The 18,771-nt window shown below is 38.8% G+C and overlaps 1 protein-coding gene across 1 annotated transcript in view; it reads right to left on the bottom strand.

Annotated features, from left to right (window-relative positions):
- Positions 1–18,771, bottom strand: part of Ppat-Dpck (Bifunctional Phosphopantetheine adenylyltransferase - Dephospho-CoA kinase) — a 75,745-nt gene that overhangs the window by 39,823 nt on the left and 17,151 nt on the right. The window contains exon 3 of the mRNA XM_090383064.1: positions 16,653–16,867. Within this exon, the coding sequence (XP_090239190.1) occupies positions 16,653–16,867 (215 nt within the window). The remainder of the gene's footprint in view (positions 1–16,652; positions 16,868–18,771) is intronic.

Here is an 18,771-nt window from a genome sequence, read left to right as displayed (position 1 = left end):
GTTGATGCCAATAGCTTTGAAAAGAGAAAGAGTTCAGAAGGCTCAACTTCAGAAGGTTGCCATTTAGATAAGAGGCAACTTTCATACTTTTAGCCTTTTCAAATCCAAGATTAGATTTATTAATTATCTGCTTATTAATAAATCCAAACTGCTGCAAGCTTCACTGTTGGCAGAAAACAAAGCTGAAGATTTGGAAAAAAAGTGAAACTTATTAAAACAAGCAAAAGATTCTACTTATATAGATTAAACTACTACTATACTATAACAATGTGGGCAAGAGTACATGTGAACAAGCGAAGTTTTTACGGCTCCAGCTAATAGAGAAGTTTTTGCTTTTCATTGACTGAAATTGGCATATTAATTTATTTTTTTAGAGTTGCTTTATATTCCTAGTAATAATACTTTAGTTTAATTTGAATTTAAATAGAGATTTTGTAGGTTATTACTTAGTATTGGTAAGGGTATCAAATCAATGTGTTGGACAAGTTTTGTAGCTCCCACGAACGCTAAGTTTTTAATTATATTTAGCTACATTATTGACTTAGTTGTTAGATTAAATTATTTTCTATAAGTGGCTTATAGACATAGTCAAGCCCCATGGTTTATTTTGAATTTAGATAGCGCAATTTGGAAAGTAAATAACACCTCTTGTCTGTAGATTAACTGTTCATAACTTGCCGCCATTGTTATACGATTCAACGTGTGCACCGAACTAGATAGTGCAAGGTTTAACGGAAAACTAGATGGCGAGTATAGTAGAATCAATTAATCAGTAAAATTTATAAATCTTATTAAATTTCATTGTCAATTGCATTGTACTTTTTTAACTAAATAAATACAGCGATCTAGTTTTTACAAAGTTTTTATGTAACATCATAAATTAATACATATAAGTTGACAGGGGATAAGAAAGTCATATAACGTAACATTCGATACCGAAATATATATATATAGTGTTATAACTGCATTGGGGTGGCGCCTCCGTAGCCAGGGGCAGGAGCAGCAGTGCGTAGCACACGCTTCTTGATTAGACCAGGGTTCGAGCCCGTGACCACCAAATACAGAAGATGCGGAAAGGTCAGGGAATGATCACCGCATATCCCCGGAGCAATATGGCCTTAGTTGCTAATGCTTCTAAAAAAACCAAATAACAATAACAGCATTGGGATATAAGTTTAGGGTTATATTTTGTATTGGAATTTTATTGAACTTGAATAGAAATCATGACTCAGACCAGAGCAGCAAAGCGAAAGGCTCAAACTAATGGAAGTGCTATGGCTCAGGGGAGAACTGAGGGGGGCGGTTGTCCTCTGAATCACAGTCTATTGAAATGCACTGCTTGTTTGATGTTTGTGGAGCAACCAGGAATGGGGCATTATACTGCCAAGGGGAATGTCTTTGTGTGCGCGCGATGTAAGAAGTGTGAGGAAATCAGGCACCAACTCAGCATTGTTATGGGCTTATATGAGAGCTTGAAGGACAGGGTGGATGCCCTCAAAGGATTTAAACTGAGGGGCCCATCAAGCTCTCAGCTGCCCACATCAATGCCAGAGCTTGCACTTGAACATCACGCAACACAACAGCAACCCTGAAGGCAGACTGCACTGGTTCCAAAGGAACTAGTTGTTGTAAGTGACTCTATTGTAAGGGAAACATTGTGCAAAAAAGGATAGATGGATGGAACAGGACCAGTGTAGGTCTGCCAGGGGCAAAGGTTGATGACGTTGTAGAGCAGATATCATCTTTTAAGGGCACAAAGGGTGATATTGTTGTACATGCTGGCACTAATGATATTAAGAGTAGGAGACTGGTGGAATTACTTAACAAGTACAAGTCAATGCTAAAAAAAAAGCCACGAGTTAGGGTTGAATTTGAAAGTGTCTGCAATTCTGCCCAGACATGATAGGAGGGAGTATATGATGAGAGCCTTGTCAATCAATTCGGCCCTGGAGATTGTGCAAGGCTCAAGGGGTAGAATTTTTCTCGGCCTGGTCCGTGCTTGTTAACAGAAGAGACTGCTTCTACAGGGATGGGATCCACTTAAATAGAAAGGGTGCAAGAATATTTGCTGATGATATTGATGCAGGGTTAGGTGGGTCGGAAAACTGCTAGATTGGGGGATACATGGACAAATCGATTAACAGTAACCACTGGCAGAGGTGAAAATTATTCTTGCACTGCTTCTATTGAAATGCAATTGAGCAGCAGCCTGGAAAAGCAGGGCAATGGGGATTTCCAGGACTGCTGGGAGTCATAGTGGAACAAGTAAATACATGGGCTGTGTTAGGGTAACTAAGAGTAGAAATAGGTGCAGTATACTTGCATGTACACCAATGCTAGGTGTATAGTTAATAAATTCAATGAGTTTGAAGTACTAGTCGAGACATCAAAGGCAGATATTGTTGGGATACAAGAGACTTGGTGTCACACAGACATAAGCAGTGCAGAATTGGAATTTGTGGAGTACAATGTGTACAGAAAGGATAGACAGGACAGGACAGGACAGGAAGGGAAGAGGGGTTATGCCATTACTTAAAAAACACATAAAATCTAAGGAAGTGCATCCAATTGATGTTGGTGGACAATGCAATGTTGAGTTTGTTTGGTGTGACATAAGCACTGGGAAAGGAAAAATGAGAATAGGTGTGTGTTATAGGCCTAATGAATCTGATGAGTATAATGAGCAATTGTGCAGAGAAATAGTGGGCCAGTAAATCAGAGTGTCTTATAATGGGGGATTTTAATTTCCAAGAGATTGACTGGAATTTGTGGGTTGGTCACTCAAACACTAGCAAGGCTTTTGTCGATTTATCGGATGATTGTTTTCTACATCAGCATGTTCGGGAGGCAACTAGAGGGAGTAATACTCTTGATCTGATTATCAGTAGTGATTCTTCATGCATTAAGAACCTGCAGATAAAGGAACCAACTAGGTGGCAGGGAGCCTGTGGTACTACACTGACAGTGGTAGAGAATGAAAAGGGACCTGGGGGTAATTGTGCAGGCAGATATGAAGTTTTCTGAGCAATGCAGACAGTCTGCAAAAGTAGCTCACGATGTCTTGTCAATGATATAAAGGAATTTTTGCTGAAGTGGGATTTACTCAAAGAGGTAACTACCATCAAGGGTAAAGGGAAGGGTTTTTTCTTTTGTAAAGGTGACTATGATGGTCTGAGACAGTATTTAAATTCTATACGATAGGACCAACTGAAGATGTTACCAACAGCAAATTCAAAATGGGAAGCATTCAAAGAATTAATCTTGGAAGCTACTAGGCTTTCCATACCAATTAAGAAATATTGTTCAAGATTTAGGCCTAAATGAATGTCAGATGAACCAATTAGACATGTGACAGAGAAGGAAAATGCATGGGATACATATAAAATAACAGGTGACACAGAAGCCTATGATAGATATAAGCGGGTCTGTAACCAAGTCATTAAGGAGGTCAGGCAGGTGAAGGCAGATTATGAGAAATATTTGGCAAAGGATGCAAAAAAAACAGCAAAGAGTTCTTTACTTTTGTAAACTCTAAAAGGAAGGGACTGAATCAGATTGGTCCACTTGATATCGATGGTTCAACTGTTGATGATCCTGCGCAGGTAGTTAACAAACTAAATGAATATTTTGCATCTACATTCACACATGAGGAGTTATTCAGGGAGGGGAATGCCAGAGGTGTATTCAACTCTGGCAGTAAGCTAGATAATCTTGTAATAACTGAGAGTAAAGTGGAGGAGAAACTGTTGAAGATAAACATAAGAAAGGCACCCGGGGTAGATGGAATCTATCCAGTTATATTAAAGGGGGCGGCAAAAGAAGTAAGCAAACCATTAGCCATAATTATGAGAGCTTCCCTAGACTCAGGGAAGGTACCCATGGACTGGAGATGTGCAAATGTAACCCCAATCCACAAAGGAGGATCAAAGGGAGACACAGGTAATTACAGCCCTGTTAGTTTAACTTCTGTTCCAGGGAAATTAATGGAGGCACTGCTTAAAGAAGCATTGCAGGATCATCTAGACAAGACTTCAGTTATAGCTCGGACACAGCATGGATTTGTTAAGGGGAAGTCTTGTCTGACCAATTTAATTGGATACTATGATGTAGTCACAAAGGAACGAACTGGATGCAAAGAATAACTTTGATATCATATACTTGGATCTTAGAAAGGCCTTTGATACTGTTGCACATGGAAGACTGCTGCACAAATTGCAGCAGTGTGGCACTGGAGGCAAATCGCTGCTATGGATAAAGGGATGGTTGAGTGGGAGAAGACAGAGAGTGGTAATCAATGGACACTGCTCTTCGTGGACTAATATTATTAGTGGAATCCCTCAGGGTTCAGTGTTGGGTCCATTGTTGTTTTCTGTATTTATAAATGATATTGATAATGGTGTATCAAGCTTAATGTCCAAGTTTGTAGATGATACGAAAGGTTGGTAGGGTTGTTAATGACAGTATGCTGCTGCAACAGGATCTAGAAAAGTTGAGCAGATGGGCTGAGAGGTGGCACATGAAATACTTTACAATGACAAATGTAAAGTACTACATATGGGAAGCAGTAACCCCAGAGTAACGTATCAACTCTGTGGTACTACACTGACAGTGGTAGAGAATGAAAAGGGACCTGGGGGTAATTGTGCAGGCAGATATGAAGTTTTCTGAGCAATGCAGACAGTCTGCAAAAGTAGCTCACGATGTCTTGTCAATGATATAAAGGAATTTTTGTAGCAGGGATAAGGAGGTGATTATCCCCTTGTATAAGGCAATGGTCAGGCCACACGTTGAGTACTGTATATAGGTCTGGAGGCTTCATTTTAAGGATGTAGAGCTGTTGGAATGAGTACAGAGAAGGGCAACAAAATTAGTGAATGGAACGAAGGGTTGCTCTTACGAAGAAAGGCTTAAGTTTTGCAAATTACAGTGTCTGGAGACTAGGCACCTGCGAGGTGATCTGATTGAGGTGTATAAAGCCTTGAATGGTTTGAGCATGCTCAATGCTAATGGGATTCTTCCTCTTGCTCAGTTGTTGTTGTTGTATTTGGGTTTTCTGGCACAAGGGCTTCTTGGGCCATATTGTGCCTGTTTGATATTTGCTTATCACAAATTTCTCATGTTATTGTGATCATAGGCTATTATAGAGATTTATCTGTTTCAAATAAGTAAACAGTTCCTCCAAATTCGCATCATTGCCAAGAATCTACAATAAGGTTATCGGTTCCTTCAAATGGGATAGGGAGGTAAAGGTTGATTTTCTGGTAGTTGAAAGTTGGGGACATTCAATGAGAATATGATATATTGTCAACTGTGACTGGCACAACAAACACTGAGGAGGGGTCTCTCCCATAAGCAAATACAGATGAGTTGGATGTGAGTGTCCGATGCGGAGCCTTGCTAGAATTACTTCTTGTTGCCTGCTTTTCCTGATACTAGATGTCCACAATTTTGGCTCTTTTTTTATCTGCAACAGTTTATTATTTATTTGAACTTTCCAGAGGTCAGACCATTGCTTCCTACATGATGTTTCAATGATGGATTTGTAGTCGGTGTAGGGCACTGTTTGTTGAATGGAAGTGTTTGAGTTAGGGTGTTTAGCGGCGGCGTCCGCTTGTTCATTACCTGGAATGCCTGCATGACCAGGTATCCAGCAGAAGGTAACCTTCTGGTTGGCTTTTTTACAGTAAAATAACTTGGACCGTATCTCTTTAAGAATCGGATGAGAGGGCGACATGGTAGTTTGGATGGCAGTGATTGCGCTTAAGGAGTCTGCGTATATCAGAGATTGCTTTATACAGCTGTTGTGTATTCTATCTAGAGCTAGTTTAATTGCAAATAATTCTGCAGTATAGATAGTGCATTCCGTAGGAAGAGACACAGCAACTGAGAAGGCAGAAGAAACTGCTGCAGCACCAACGGCTGCGTCTGTTTTGGAGCCATCAGTATAGATAGGCACTTTATCTGAGTTTTCCAACAAATGAGTTTTATGGAGCTGTTGATAGTTTATATTTGCCAGAGAGGATTTTCCCCATCTTGAAAAGAAATTGTCGCAGAGAGGTGAGAGTTCAGTCCAGGGAGTTTCAGGAGTAGCAATGTCTTGGAATATGTTGTGAAATTTAAGATCACAACTGATCGTGAGTTCTTGCAGTCGAATCCCTGAGGGGCGGTTTTCATTAGGCTTATTGTGATATAATTCAACATATTGAGGATCAAACAGGTACTGCCAGCTAGGGTGGAATGGCATGCTTTTAATTTTTGCTGCATAATTACACAATAAGGATTTTCTCCTGAGATGCAAAGGGGGTTCATTGGCCTCAATATACAGGCTGTGGACCGGAGATGTTCTGAAGGCTCCCACAGCTATCCTAAGAGCACTATGCTGTATGGTGTTTAGACGTAATAGTGAACTTTTCCTAGCGGAGTCATAGACAGGTGATCCATAATCTAATCGTGATCTTATTAAAGCTCTATACAGATGAAGGAGAGAGCTTCTGTCAGCACCCCAGGACTTAGCAGAGACTGCTCTCAGGATGTTCAGTTTTTTTAGACATGTAGTTCGAAGGAAAGCAATATGGGAAGCAAAATTAAGTTTGTTATCTAAATATAACCCCAACAGACGGAAATTGTTAGTGACAGGAATCAGGTTGTTTTTTAAAAATATTTCTGGATCCGGGTGAAGTTTGCGTTTTTTACAAAAATGAATTGCACTAGATTTATTTTCTGATAGGGAATAGCCATTCCGCAATGTCCATGATTCAATTTTAGCGATGGAAATTTGAAGCTGTCTTTCAATGGTGTTCATGGTTTGGGATTGACAAGAAACAACGAGGTCATCAGCGAACATATACGATTCTACTGTATTAGGTACATCCTGTGTCATGTTTGTAATTCTTATTGAAAATAACGTCGGACTAAGAATGGACCCCTGAGGAACACCCTCCTCTTGTTCAAATGATTTAGATAAATTGTTCATGTATCTAACCTGAAATGTTCTGTGGCATAGGAAGTTTTGTATAAAGTGGGGTAAATGACCTCTCAAGCCAAAAGAATGAAGATGTTGAAGTACACCGTATCGCCAGGTGTTATCAAAGGCTTTCTCAATATCAAGATTGATCATGACCAGATGTTGTCCCCTTATGAAGGCATTTCGGATGTTTGCTTCTGCTTTTATCATTACATCTAACGTGGGCCGGTTCTTTCGAAACCCGTACTGATTGTTATTTTGCAAGTTGTTAGTTTCCAGGAACCACGTTAACCGCCTGTGAACCATTTTTTCCAAGACTTTGCCTAAGCAGCTGGTCAGTGAAATCGGCCTGTAATTATGTGGAAAGCTGCGATCCTTTCCTGGCTTTGGAAAGGCTAGTATAATTGAGTGACGCCAGGAGTTTGGGTAAGTATTTTCTAGAAATATTCGATTGTAATATTTTAACAATGCCCTTTTTGTTCTGTTGTTTAGTTGGCTTATCATGACGTAGTAGATCCCGTCTGGACCAGCAGCACTACTAGAAGTTTTATTGAGCGCCCCTAAAAGTTCTGTTAATGTAAATGGCTGGTTGTACAGGTGTGAAACTCTAGTGGAGAAATTGATCTTATGCTGCTCTGATGATTTTTTAATTTTCTGAAAGATTGGGTTGTAAGTGGATATGCCTGATATACTGGCAAATGATTCGGCTAAGGCATTTGCAATTTCTGCCGGAGAGGACAACTCCTTTCCTTTCCAGTTTAATATTGAGGCCGGGGACTGGACATATTTGCCATCAATTGTTTGTATTTTCTTCCAGATGAGTTTGATATCTGTGTCCTTGTTTATACTAGAGGAAAAGCTAATCCATGCTTCTCTTTTTGCTTTCCTTCTTATTTGGCGGAACTTAGCTTTCATTCTTTTAAAACTAATTAGGTTACTGGTTGTGGGGAATTTGCGGAACAAATTCCAAGCCCTATTTTTTTTCTGTTTAGCGTATGTACAATCCGGATTCCACCAGTAATTATTGTGTTTGCGTTTCCCAGGCAAGGACTTTGGTATTGTAGAGTTGGCAGCTTGTAATATTTGATTAGTTATATGTTGTGTGACATAATCTATGGGTTGAAGTTAAATTATTTCATCATCTAACTGAACATTTGAAGCATATTCATTCCAGTGTGCCCTACGAAATTTCCATTTGGAGCAACCCGGCAAAGGGGAGTTTACCCGTGTTTGCAGCTTGCAGAGAATTGGTAGATGATCGCTATTTAGTGGATTTTCAAGAACAGACCACTCCGTATTAGTACATATGGAGGGAGAGCAGATTGAAAGGTCTATAGCACTCATGGATCCTGTAGAAAAATGTATATAGGTAGGCTCTCCAGTATTCAAAAGGGTAAGTTGGCACACATCGAGAAGATTTTCTATTTGTTTACCTCTTTTGTCGATTGTTGGAGATCCCCACAGCGAGTGACGAGCATTGAAGTCTCCAAGTAAATAGAAAGGAGGTGGTAGCTGGTCTATTAGATTTTCTAGATTTTCTGAGGAGATTGAGGAATTTGGGGGAATATATATTGATGCTATTGTAATAGTCATGCCAATTTCTGCGCGCATTGCCACTACCTCAAAAGGAGTCTGAAGAGCAACAGGTTTAGATGGAATATTATTTCTAACAAGAACCGCCACGCCTCCACGGGCCGGCGAGTCGATACTCCTATCTCTTCTGAACATGGTATAATTTTTAATGGTAGGACACACTTGTGGATTTAAATAGGTTTCTTGTAGGGATATACATGCTGGTTCATAGCGGTTTACGAGATCATGCAAGTCATCTTTTGCATTACGAAAGCCTCTACAATTCCACTGAAGAATTCTTTCCATTATGCGTTCTTGTTAGTTGTTTTTGCTTCTGACAGTTTTTTGGTTGTAGTTTGTTTATACCTCTCTATTTTTACTTTGTCTTTCTTAGGAAAGAAAGGACGTGTTGTGTCCATCTCATCAGTTGCGTGGAGTTCTAAAATTCCATCATCTGAATTTTTCTCCTGATCAATATCCATTTCCGTTGAAATCCGTGGATGCACCATTGGGGTTTCTGTAGCTTTTGGTTTCATTGTTGACGCATCGGCTGGAATGGAGATTGGAGTATTGCTGGCTTGTTCAGTTGTTTGTTGTGAAGAACACTGTTTGGGAGAAGTGAGTATGGATCGTGCCCAATTCGCGATAGATGTATTAGGAGGAACTGTAACGTCCGTTTGGATACTTACTGATTGCACCTGTTTGGCAGCTGTGGCATACGTACGCTTTGGCTCCATTTTGATTATTTCTCTTCTCGCCTCTGAATAAGTGACTTTGTTTTCCACTTTATATTTCTGTATTTTTTTCCCTTGCTTCCATAGTTCGCATATTTTGGAGAAAGCTGGGTTCCATAGTTCCATAGTTCCTTGCTTCCATAGTTCGCATATTTTGGAGAAAGATTACCTTTACAATTTGGGCAATTAGGAGTGGTAGCATTGCAATTAGATTGGTTGTGGTCTTTCGATCTGCAGTTAGGACATATTGCCTCGCCTCTACATGCAGTCTGAGAGTGTCCATATTTTTGGCACTTATAGCACCTGATTGGGTTTGGGATGTAGGGCCGGACACGGCAATGGAGATAGCCTGCTTTGACAGATGTTGGTAAGATGGGAGAGCTAAAAGTGAGGATTATGCTCCTTGTTGGAATGAGAGTACCATCTTTACGAGTCATGATTCTCCTGGCTTGGATGACTCTTTGTTCTCGTAGTTCTTTGACTATTTCCTCCTCTGATACGGTTAATAGGTCCCATTCTGCAATTACTCCCTTGGAGGAATTTAAGGTGGCATGGGGAGTGACTTTTATTGGATGTCCGCCGAAAGTTGTCAGATTTAATAACTTTGCAGAATGCTGGGATTTCATGGTCTCTACCAGAAGATCCCCAGACTGGAGTCGCCTTACTGATTTTGGTGAACCTGCCACAGCCTCTAAGCATTTTTGCACAAGGAATGGGGACAATTTACTTAAAGGCTGGTCTGATGTAGAGTGCAGTATGAGAAATGCTGGTATCTCCTCTTGAGGATTTGTTTTCAACCTCTTGGGTTGGGAGAAGTCATCATCAGTGTGTTTTGTCGCTAGTTTTGAGCTTGGAGGCTCTAAAGGTGGGAACGTATTGTTATCCATCTTTGCTCCTTTCAGCCCCGGGAGAGTGGATTTCTTCTCCCAGGTTACCGGCCCCGCCACGGGGAGGCAGGAGCAGTGCCGCTAGAGTGACCAAGCGGTATGAAAGTTAGTATATTAGTTTAAAAGGAAAAAAGAAAGGTGATTTGCCTTTCTGAAACTTAGTTACAGATCGTAAGTTTAAGTTTACTAGTATTTAATGAAAATGTAAGAAAACTTTTTTAACTGAACAAAAACTGCAGCTTTGAGAAAAACGCTCTAGAAATCACTGAGAATCGCTTGATCACTATAACGCTTGGGACCCGGGGCCCCTCTTGCTCAGAATAATCGCCCGAGAGGGCATAAATTCAAATTGAGGAAACACGGTTGTAGGACAGATGTGCGGAAGTTTGCCTTTAGCCAGGGGGTGGTTGATTGCTGGATTAAACTTCCATCTGTCGTTGCAGAAGTTGATAGCTTAAACAGATTCAAGGCAGAACTTGACAAATGTTTGGAGCCTGTGGATGGTTGAAATAAGGGTGTTTTTTTTTTTTTTTTTTTTGGCTTATGCTAAATAAGCTTGCTTTCTTGCATCATGTGCCTTTGCTAATGCTAATGGCAGAAAAATTTGAATGATTTGAATTATACATGTAATTTGGAGTCTGCAATCTCCCAATCACTAACTGATTCAAATATTCTTGACCGGCCCAGCTGTTTGCAGAAAAACGTTTATGATTCGCCTCTTGATGGACATATACAACTGCTTCAGTAATACACATGGGTACTGAACGCCTACATTACATGAGCTTCAACTGGTAAGGCTGCTATTGCAATAGATGGAACTACTGTTCACAGTGCCCTCAAGATAACCATTTTTTTGGTTACCAAAAGGTTTCTGCCACGATTGGTAATGGTTAGGCCAAAGCAACCTAAGTGGTATGCTCCGAGCAAATCCACGATCATCTCCCATGATCCTCTGCTTTAAATGGCTTTACTTTAAATTTTGTAAGATATCCATTTCTCTGGTTACCAGAAAGTTTCTGCCACGAGTGGTAATGGTCAGCCCAAAGTCACCTAAGTGGTATGTTCCGAATCATAATGTTTTTCGGCAACCGGCAGATCTCAGTAAATCCAAGTTCGCCTCCCATGGTTCTATGCTTTAAATGCTTTACTTTAAATTTTGCAGGATATCCATTTCTCTGATTAGCCCAAAGCAACCCAAGTGGTATGCTCCAAATCATACAAGTTTTTCTGCAACCAGCTGGTTTATGCCAGCTCTGAGCACATCCAAGATCACCTCCCATGATCCTTTGTGTGATTTCTTCTCTCAACTCCGTTTTACTTTGTTATGAAATGGAAATGACAGCAAATGACGTCATTTCTGCATCGCAAAATCGTGACAAAATGATTTTGCTACCGTCTGAGCGCCTCCGTAGCCAGGTGGGAAGGAGCAGCAGTGCGTAGCACACGCTTCTTGATTAGACCTGGGTTCGAGCCTGTCACCACCAAATACGGAGCATGCGGAAAGGTCAGGGAATGACCACCGCACCGGAGCAATATGGCCTTAGTTGCTAATGCTCCTAAAAACCAAATAACAACAACAACAGCTACCGTCTGAAATTGAGTAGGTACCACCAAAGATGTTTAGATATCAAAAAAAATTGCGCGTGTACCTTGTATGCATGAAAGGTGTTTTATGAGTAAACATCTTTGATGACACCTACTAAATTTCGAACAGCTAGAACCGAAATCATGAACAATGTAATTTTTCTCATGCCCACTACTTACTCTACCGAATCAAGGTTAGTGATAAATAGGATACGCATGCCCACTGCTTAATCCACTGAATCAATGTTTGGAAGAGGTTAGGCCAATAGTCTAATTACCATTTGATTGTACCATTTGTTGAATAGTATGAATGCAACAATACATGTGTATGTATTGTATAAATCATACCATCATGTTGGATCATGTTACTCTATCATGCTTTGTCGCAAATTACACATGCAGTGCTAATGAGATCTGTAAGAAATGACAGTATCCATGAATAATATGATATCAAAACTATGACTTGGCTCAGGATTTCAACGAGTACAAGTGCGAGATGGTAACACTGCACATTCCATTTTGCAACAAGGAAACAGAAATGACATCAAATGATGTTATTTCCACATCGCAAAATCTTGACAAATTGATTTTACTACCATCCAAAATTTAGTAGGTGCCGTCAAAGAAGTTTACACATCAAAAAGTGCAATATTCTATATTCTCATTCTGAACAGCCTGAGTATTATTTTTTAGTTTAGATCAGTACTTTCAAAACTTTTTTGATGGTAGCCCTATGCGTGTACCAAAAATTATTTGACACCCCCACCCATTTTGTTTCTTATTTCTTAGTTGGGAGTAAATGCTGTGGTATGTTACTTCCCTTGATTCAGGCCAAAAGCATATATAAACAAGAATAAGAGAGGGTGAAGATGTGCAATACAAAGCAGAAGTTACTGGCTTTTAAAGGGAAAAAGCACATACAGAGTTCACTGGCAGCAGAATATGAATTATGTAAAGAAATAAATATTATAAATTTTTACTGTATTGATGAAAATTGTAATTTACAAATCAATTATATAAAATATGCACTGAAAGGAAATAAGAGTTAAAAAAATGATGTGATGCCAAAATTTGGTGACATCCTTTGAGGAGTGATCCTGCATCTGCTTTGGAACACCCTGGTTTAGGAAAAGGGCAAGAATTTAGGGTGGAATGAGAAATACAGAATTTCACTTTTACAGGAATACTTTCAGTGACTTGACCTAAGGGAAATAACAGGATCCTGTTATTTCCCTTAAGTCATGTCACTGAAAGTATTCCTGTAGAAGAAGTGAAATTCTGTGTTTCTCATTCCACCCTAAATTGGTCTCTTTTTCTTTTACAGTAGACACTCTTTCTCTAGGTTGCTTATATTGCATTGTAAAAAATCCTTCATAAACTTTACTTTCAAAGTAAATATTTAATATTATTATTATATATATATATTTTTTTTTATCAGAGTAGTCAAGAGAGAGTGAGGATTTAAAATATAAATAAATGGTATTTTATGAAAAAAAATAAAATTCAGATGCAAATTCATGTGGAATTATGATTTGTTATGTGTGTGTGTGCATAATGCTACTTGACAATCTTTTCATAATGTCCCAACTGCTTCTAAAGTAAAACTACCGGTCTATTGCCATTTCTTCACACCACTATCATCAAAACCATAGAAAAAGAAAAATTCAAATGCATCTTCAGTCTACCTGCTATTTTGAAATGCAGAATCTGCACCACAACTTGTGTATGAATTTTAAGAAAAAAATGCACTTGATTTTGAGAATATAAGTCCTTCTTTAGTATAATGCATTGCAGGATCATCTAGACAAGACTGCAGTAATAAGTCAGATAAATTATGGGTTTGTTAAGGGAAAGTCTTGTCTGACAAATTTGATTGGATACTATAAAGTGGTTATAAAGGAACTGGATGCAAAAATTAATTTTGATATCATATATTTGGATTTCAGAAAACCTTTCGACACTGCTGCGCATGGAAGACTACTGTACAAATTGGAGCAGTATGGTATTATGGGTAAGTTGCTACAATGGATAAAAGCATGGTTGAGTGGGAGAAGACAGAGAGTGGTAATCAGCGGACACTACTCTTCGTGGACTAATGTTATTAGTGGAGTTCCCCAGGGTATGGTGTTGGGCTCTGTGTTGTTTTGTATATTTATCAATGATATTGATGAAGGTATATCAGGCTTAATGTTGAAGTTTGCAGATAATACAAAGGTTGGCAGGGTTGTTGATGACAGTGCAACAGGATCTAGAACATTTGGGCAGATGGGCTGACAAGTAGCAACTGAAGTTTAACATTGACAAATGCAAAGTAATGAATGTGGGTAGAAGTAACCCCAGAGAAACGTACCAACTGTGTGGTACTATACTTAGGTTGGAAAAAAATAAAAAAGACCTGGGAGTAATTGTACAGTCAGATATGAAATTTCCTGACCAGTCAGACAGGCTGCCAGAGCAGGTCATAGGGTATTGTCAATGATATACAGTCGGTCCTCGTATAACACGTGTTTACATTACACGAATTTGATCATACACGATTTATAAATAGGGGAACGTTATCTTATATAACACGAACCGAATTCGCTTATACACGATTCGCTTTTGTGTTTACAAGAAATGGCAGTCGAACGCGGAATCACCCCAACTGAACGCAACACGATAGGAATGAAGAAGATTCTGAAAATGTATTTATGTGTTTTATATCAGTGAAGGGGAAATACATTTCACCATAATAACGTAAAAAACCAACACAATTCCAGTTATCGATATAATAGCAAATGCAATTAGATGGAGTTTACTACCAGTTTATAACAGATTCCACTAGCAGAAACGCAACTGGAAATTGTTTTTATTGTTTTATGGTAGTAACCCCCAGAAATGTGCTTTAGTAAAATGTGAGGTGTTAATAGTGTATCTCGGCCGTGTTGTTTATTCAGTTGCTACACGCGGGCAGCTTTGTTTATGTGTATCAAGCGTGCCTCCTCGTTTTGTAATTGTGCTTTATTCTCTAAAAATGAGTAAAATACTTAAAAGGTGTGAAAAGGAAGCGTTCTGGCTAAGACACTGCAGATTCAGAGAAAAAAAAAAAAGCAATATCGACAAACAGAGGCGGACTGGATCAAAAATTCTTAACCGGGAAAATTTATAGTGGCCTCATACTACGGTTTATGGCCAAAATCACACCGGCCCCCGGCCCACCGTGGTTTCCCCCGTAAGGCTCCTGTCCGCCTCTGTCGATAGAGAAAAAATATGAAATTGTGAAACGCTTTGAGCGAAATGAAAGACCATGTGATACTGCACGTGCTATAGACCTAAATCAGGCAACGCCGAGAATTACAAAGAATGCAGAGAAAATAAAAACAACTTTCATAGCAGGAACAACTCAGTGTAATTAAAATCCATTAGATTAAGACACAAGAATTGGAAGAGATGGAACGGCTGTCATCTGTTTGGATAGAAAATCAAACAAAAAGCAAGTTTGCTTACGATAGAAGCAAAAGCATTAGCAATATTTTATTACGACTTACGTATTATAATTACGTATTATAAAATACGTAAGTATTTTATTACGACTATTTTATTTAATATCATAAATTTTTTTACGAATAAAATACGTATTTTATTCGTAAAAAATACTTTTTTAGTATTAAAAAAATACTAAAAATACTTTATTATAATATTTTTATTACGTATTTTAATCGTTATAAAATACTTAACGTATTTTATTACGATTAAAATTACCCGATTATTTATTGTTTGGTAATGTTTTGGTTCCAAATGTGTGTTCAATCTTGGGTGGTCGGCACCTAACCCCACTTTTCCCATAGGGCCTGTTGTTTATATTGCACGATTTCGCATTGCACGAGGGTTTCTAGGAACGCAACTATCGTGCTATACGAGGACAGACTGTACAGGAATTTTGCTAGTAGGGAAAAGGTGGTGATTATTCTTTTGTATAAGGCAATGGTCAGGCCACGCCTTGAGTACTGCATACAGGTCTGGAGGCCTCATTTTAGGAAGGATGTAGATTTGCTTGAGCATGTACAGAGAAGGGAAACAAGATTGGTGAGGTGAATGAAGGGATCCTCTTACCAAGAGGCTTATGTTCTGCAAATTGCAGCAGCATCTTGCAGAACATAAGTGGTAAGAGGCACCCACAAAGTTATCTGATTGAGGTGTATAAGGCCTTGAATGGGTTGAGCAGGCTCAATTCTGATGGGATTCTTTCTCTTGCTTAGATTACAAACCTGAGGGGGGCATAAATTCAAATTGAGGAAAGACTGTTATAGAATTGATGTGTGGAAATTTGCCTTTAGCCAGCGGGTAGTTTATTGCTGGAACAAACTTTGATCTGTCGATGTGGAAGTTGATAGTTTAAATAAATTCAAGGAGGAACTGGACAAATGTTTAGAGGGAATGGATGTGTGAAATGTTTTTTTTTTTTTTGGGCTGGTGCTATATAAGCTTGCTTTCTTGCATCACATGCCTCAATTACTACTACTACTACTACTATAATCATTTCTCTGTTATTCCTTGTTTAAAGGATGTACTACTGTCAAAGGTACAATCAGAAAGAGGACTGTGTGGGCACATTTGCCATTAGTACATTGATGTATGTTGGGGGGCATTGAATGGTTTAACGCAGTTGTACAAACAAATGTTTATCATGTATTCTTAATTTGGTTTATTCTAAAATTAATCAGTTTTAGCCAGTTTCTCACACTAAATTATAACATTATGAGCACCATACATGGCTACTATAGATTAACTAATGAATTAAAAAAAAAAAAAAAAAAAAAGGAAATGAGAAAACCTTCATCAACTAGTACTCTAGAATATCTGTTTTTTCAATGAAGAAACAACATTAGAAATCTTAAGTAGAATAAGGTATTTAAAAAATGCTATACCTACCTTTTTTGCTCTCTGTTCATTAACTCTCAAACCACCTTTTATTGTTTCTTCACTTACAACAATGCAGTCCATGTCAGCTACTTCAGTTGATGGGCCAAAAGGATCATATATGGGAACAGCATGATATTCAACAGTTGGATCTATATCTTGGAGAAATTCTATTACATTAGAAATTCTCTCATCTATAGGTTCTATCAACTCCCACAGAAGTTTTTCTGGAAGAAAAAGGTCAGTGACAGTTGGTCAATATTGTCCACAAAAAATTTATTAAAAAAAAAATAATAATAAAACCATTATGAAATTGCTACATGTATAGCTTTTTATGTTTCTTAGCAATCTATTTCCTTCTTTTATATATATATATATATATATGAGTAATATGGAAAGAAAGTTAATAAGTTGTAACAAACTTTAACTAATACTTATGGGCCAATGCACTTGCAACAGCAATGATGCATTACACCATAATGAGTATAAAATATGTTGTACAGGGTTGTTAAAATTGAAGTATCTCTATTTAGAGGGCTCTGGAGTGAGTTCTAAGGCTTGTACTGAAGAGAAATTTGGAAAACATGTACAATAACGAATGCACTCACCATTTATTGAAAAAAAAAAAAAAAAAAAATTAGTTACAAAATTTGTCACTATATGGCGCTGTGGCAATACAAATCACTTGAACAGCGCTACAATTGTTCAATGTGTCCTCCATTTTGGTCAACAACAGTTTCCATTCAAAGAACAGCATTTTCTACAGCAGAACATAACATGTCAACTGGAATAGACACCACATGACATCTAATGCTGTCTTTCACATCTGCTAAAGTTTGCCATCCTTTCCGATACACCTGGTTTTTCAAAAAACCCCACAACCAGAAGTCGCATGGGGTGAGGTCTAGATGTCTGGAAACAACGGCTAATGACCTGTTCGTCTGTAAAGTGTTGCCTTAGCAATCTTTGGACACAATGGTGGATGTGTGGTGGCACCTCATCTTGCACGAATATGGTATCCTGAAGGCACCCACATTGTTGCAGCTCTGGTATTGCGAAATTTGCCAACATATCATAATATCGCTGTCCAGTGATCGAACAGGTGCAGGGTCCAGTCGGTGTTACCTGTTCAAAACAATATGGCCCAATCATGAATGTGGCCATAAATCCACACCACACTGTCACCTTTGGAGAATGCAACGGGACCCCTTGAATAATTCAAGGGTTTTTCTGTTGCCCAAATTTGACAGTTGTGCATATTCACTTGTCCATTTAAGCAGAAGTGGGCTTCATCACTACAAAGGATTTTCCATGGCCAAGTGATATCGACTGTCATTCGTGCCAGAAACTGAAGTGTGTATGTGAAACGAATATCTGCATCATCATGCTTTAGCTGCTGTAGCATGTGCATCTTGTAAGGATAGCACTGCAACACCTGACGTATTACTAGCTTTACAGTGGAATACAGCATGTCCATTTCAGGAGAAACAGCTGGCACACTTGTGCTACCACTTGAATATTGACTTGATAAATCCATGACAGCCATAGCCACATCTTCAGCATGAGAGGAGTTCACACATTTTTGACCTCAACCTGGCTGAACACCAAGGTGTCCTGTCTCTTCAAATTTCACAATCATTTTGAGGACAGCACAAACAGTCCATGCCTTATGCGCTTCTGATGCTGGAATTCTCTGATAGCCGCAGCTGTATTGTTGCTGTTTTGATAGTACAACTTCACTGATAGCGCCTTTTCTTGCAACGTTGTTGGCATTGCTGTTATAGTTCAGGCAAACATCTGTTGTATGATTTTGAAGAGACTGCTTTGTTTTTATATAGTACAGTAGAGCCGAGTAGTGGTGCTGTGGCAATAACTTAGGATTATGCAAATAACAAGTTTGCATAACGCAACTAAGACAGTTACGTGCCATACAGTGACAAATTTTGTAACTAATTTTTTCCCTCAATAAATGGCAAGTGCATTCTTTATCGTACCTGTTGTCCAAATTTCTCTTCAGTATGAGCCTTAGAACTTACTCCAGAGCCCTCTACCCAGGGATATTTTAATTTTAGCAACCCTGTATACAGCAATTAATATTGAAGACAATTCAAGATGGATTTATAGAAAATGT

Source organism: Mastigoproctus giganteus, chromosome 10 (assembly GCF_048544385.1).
Source record: "Mastigoproctus giganteus isolate SK-2022 chromosome 10, ASM4854438v1, whole genome shotgun sequence".
Lineage (NCBI taxonomy): Eukaryota > Metazoa > Arthropoda > Arachnida > Uropygi > Thelyphonidae > Mastigoproctus > Mastigoproctus giganteus.
The sequence above is the reverse complement of the archived record's forward strand: the minus strand, read 5'-3'. Positions and strand labels throughout refer to the sequence as shown.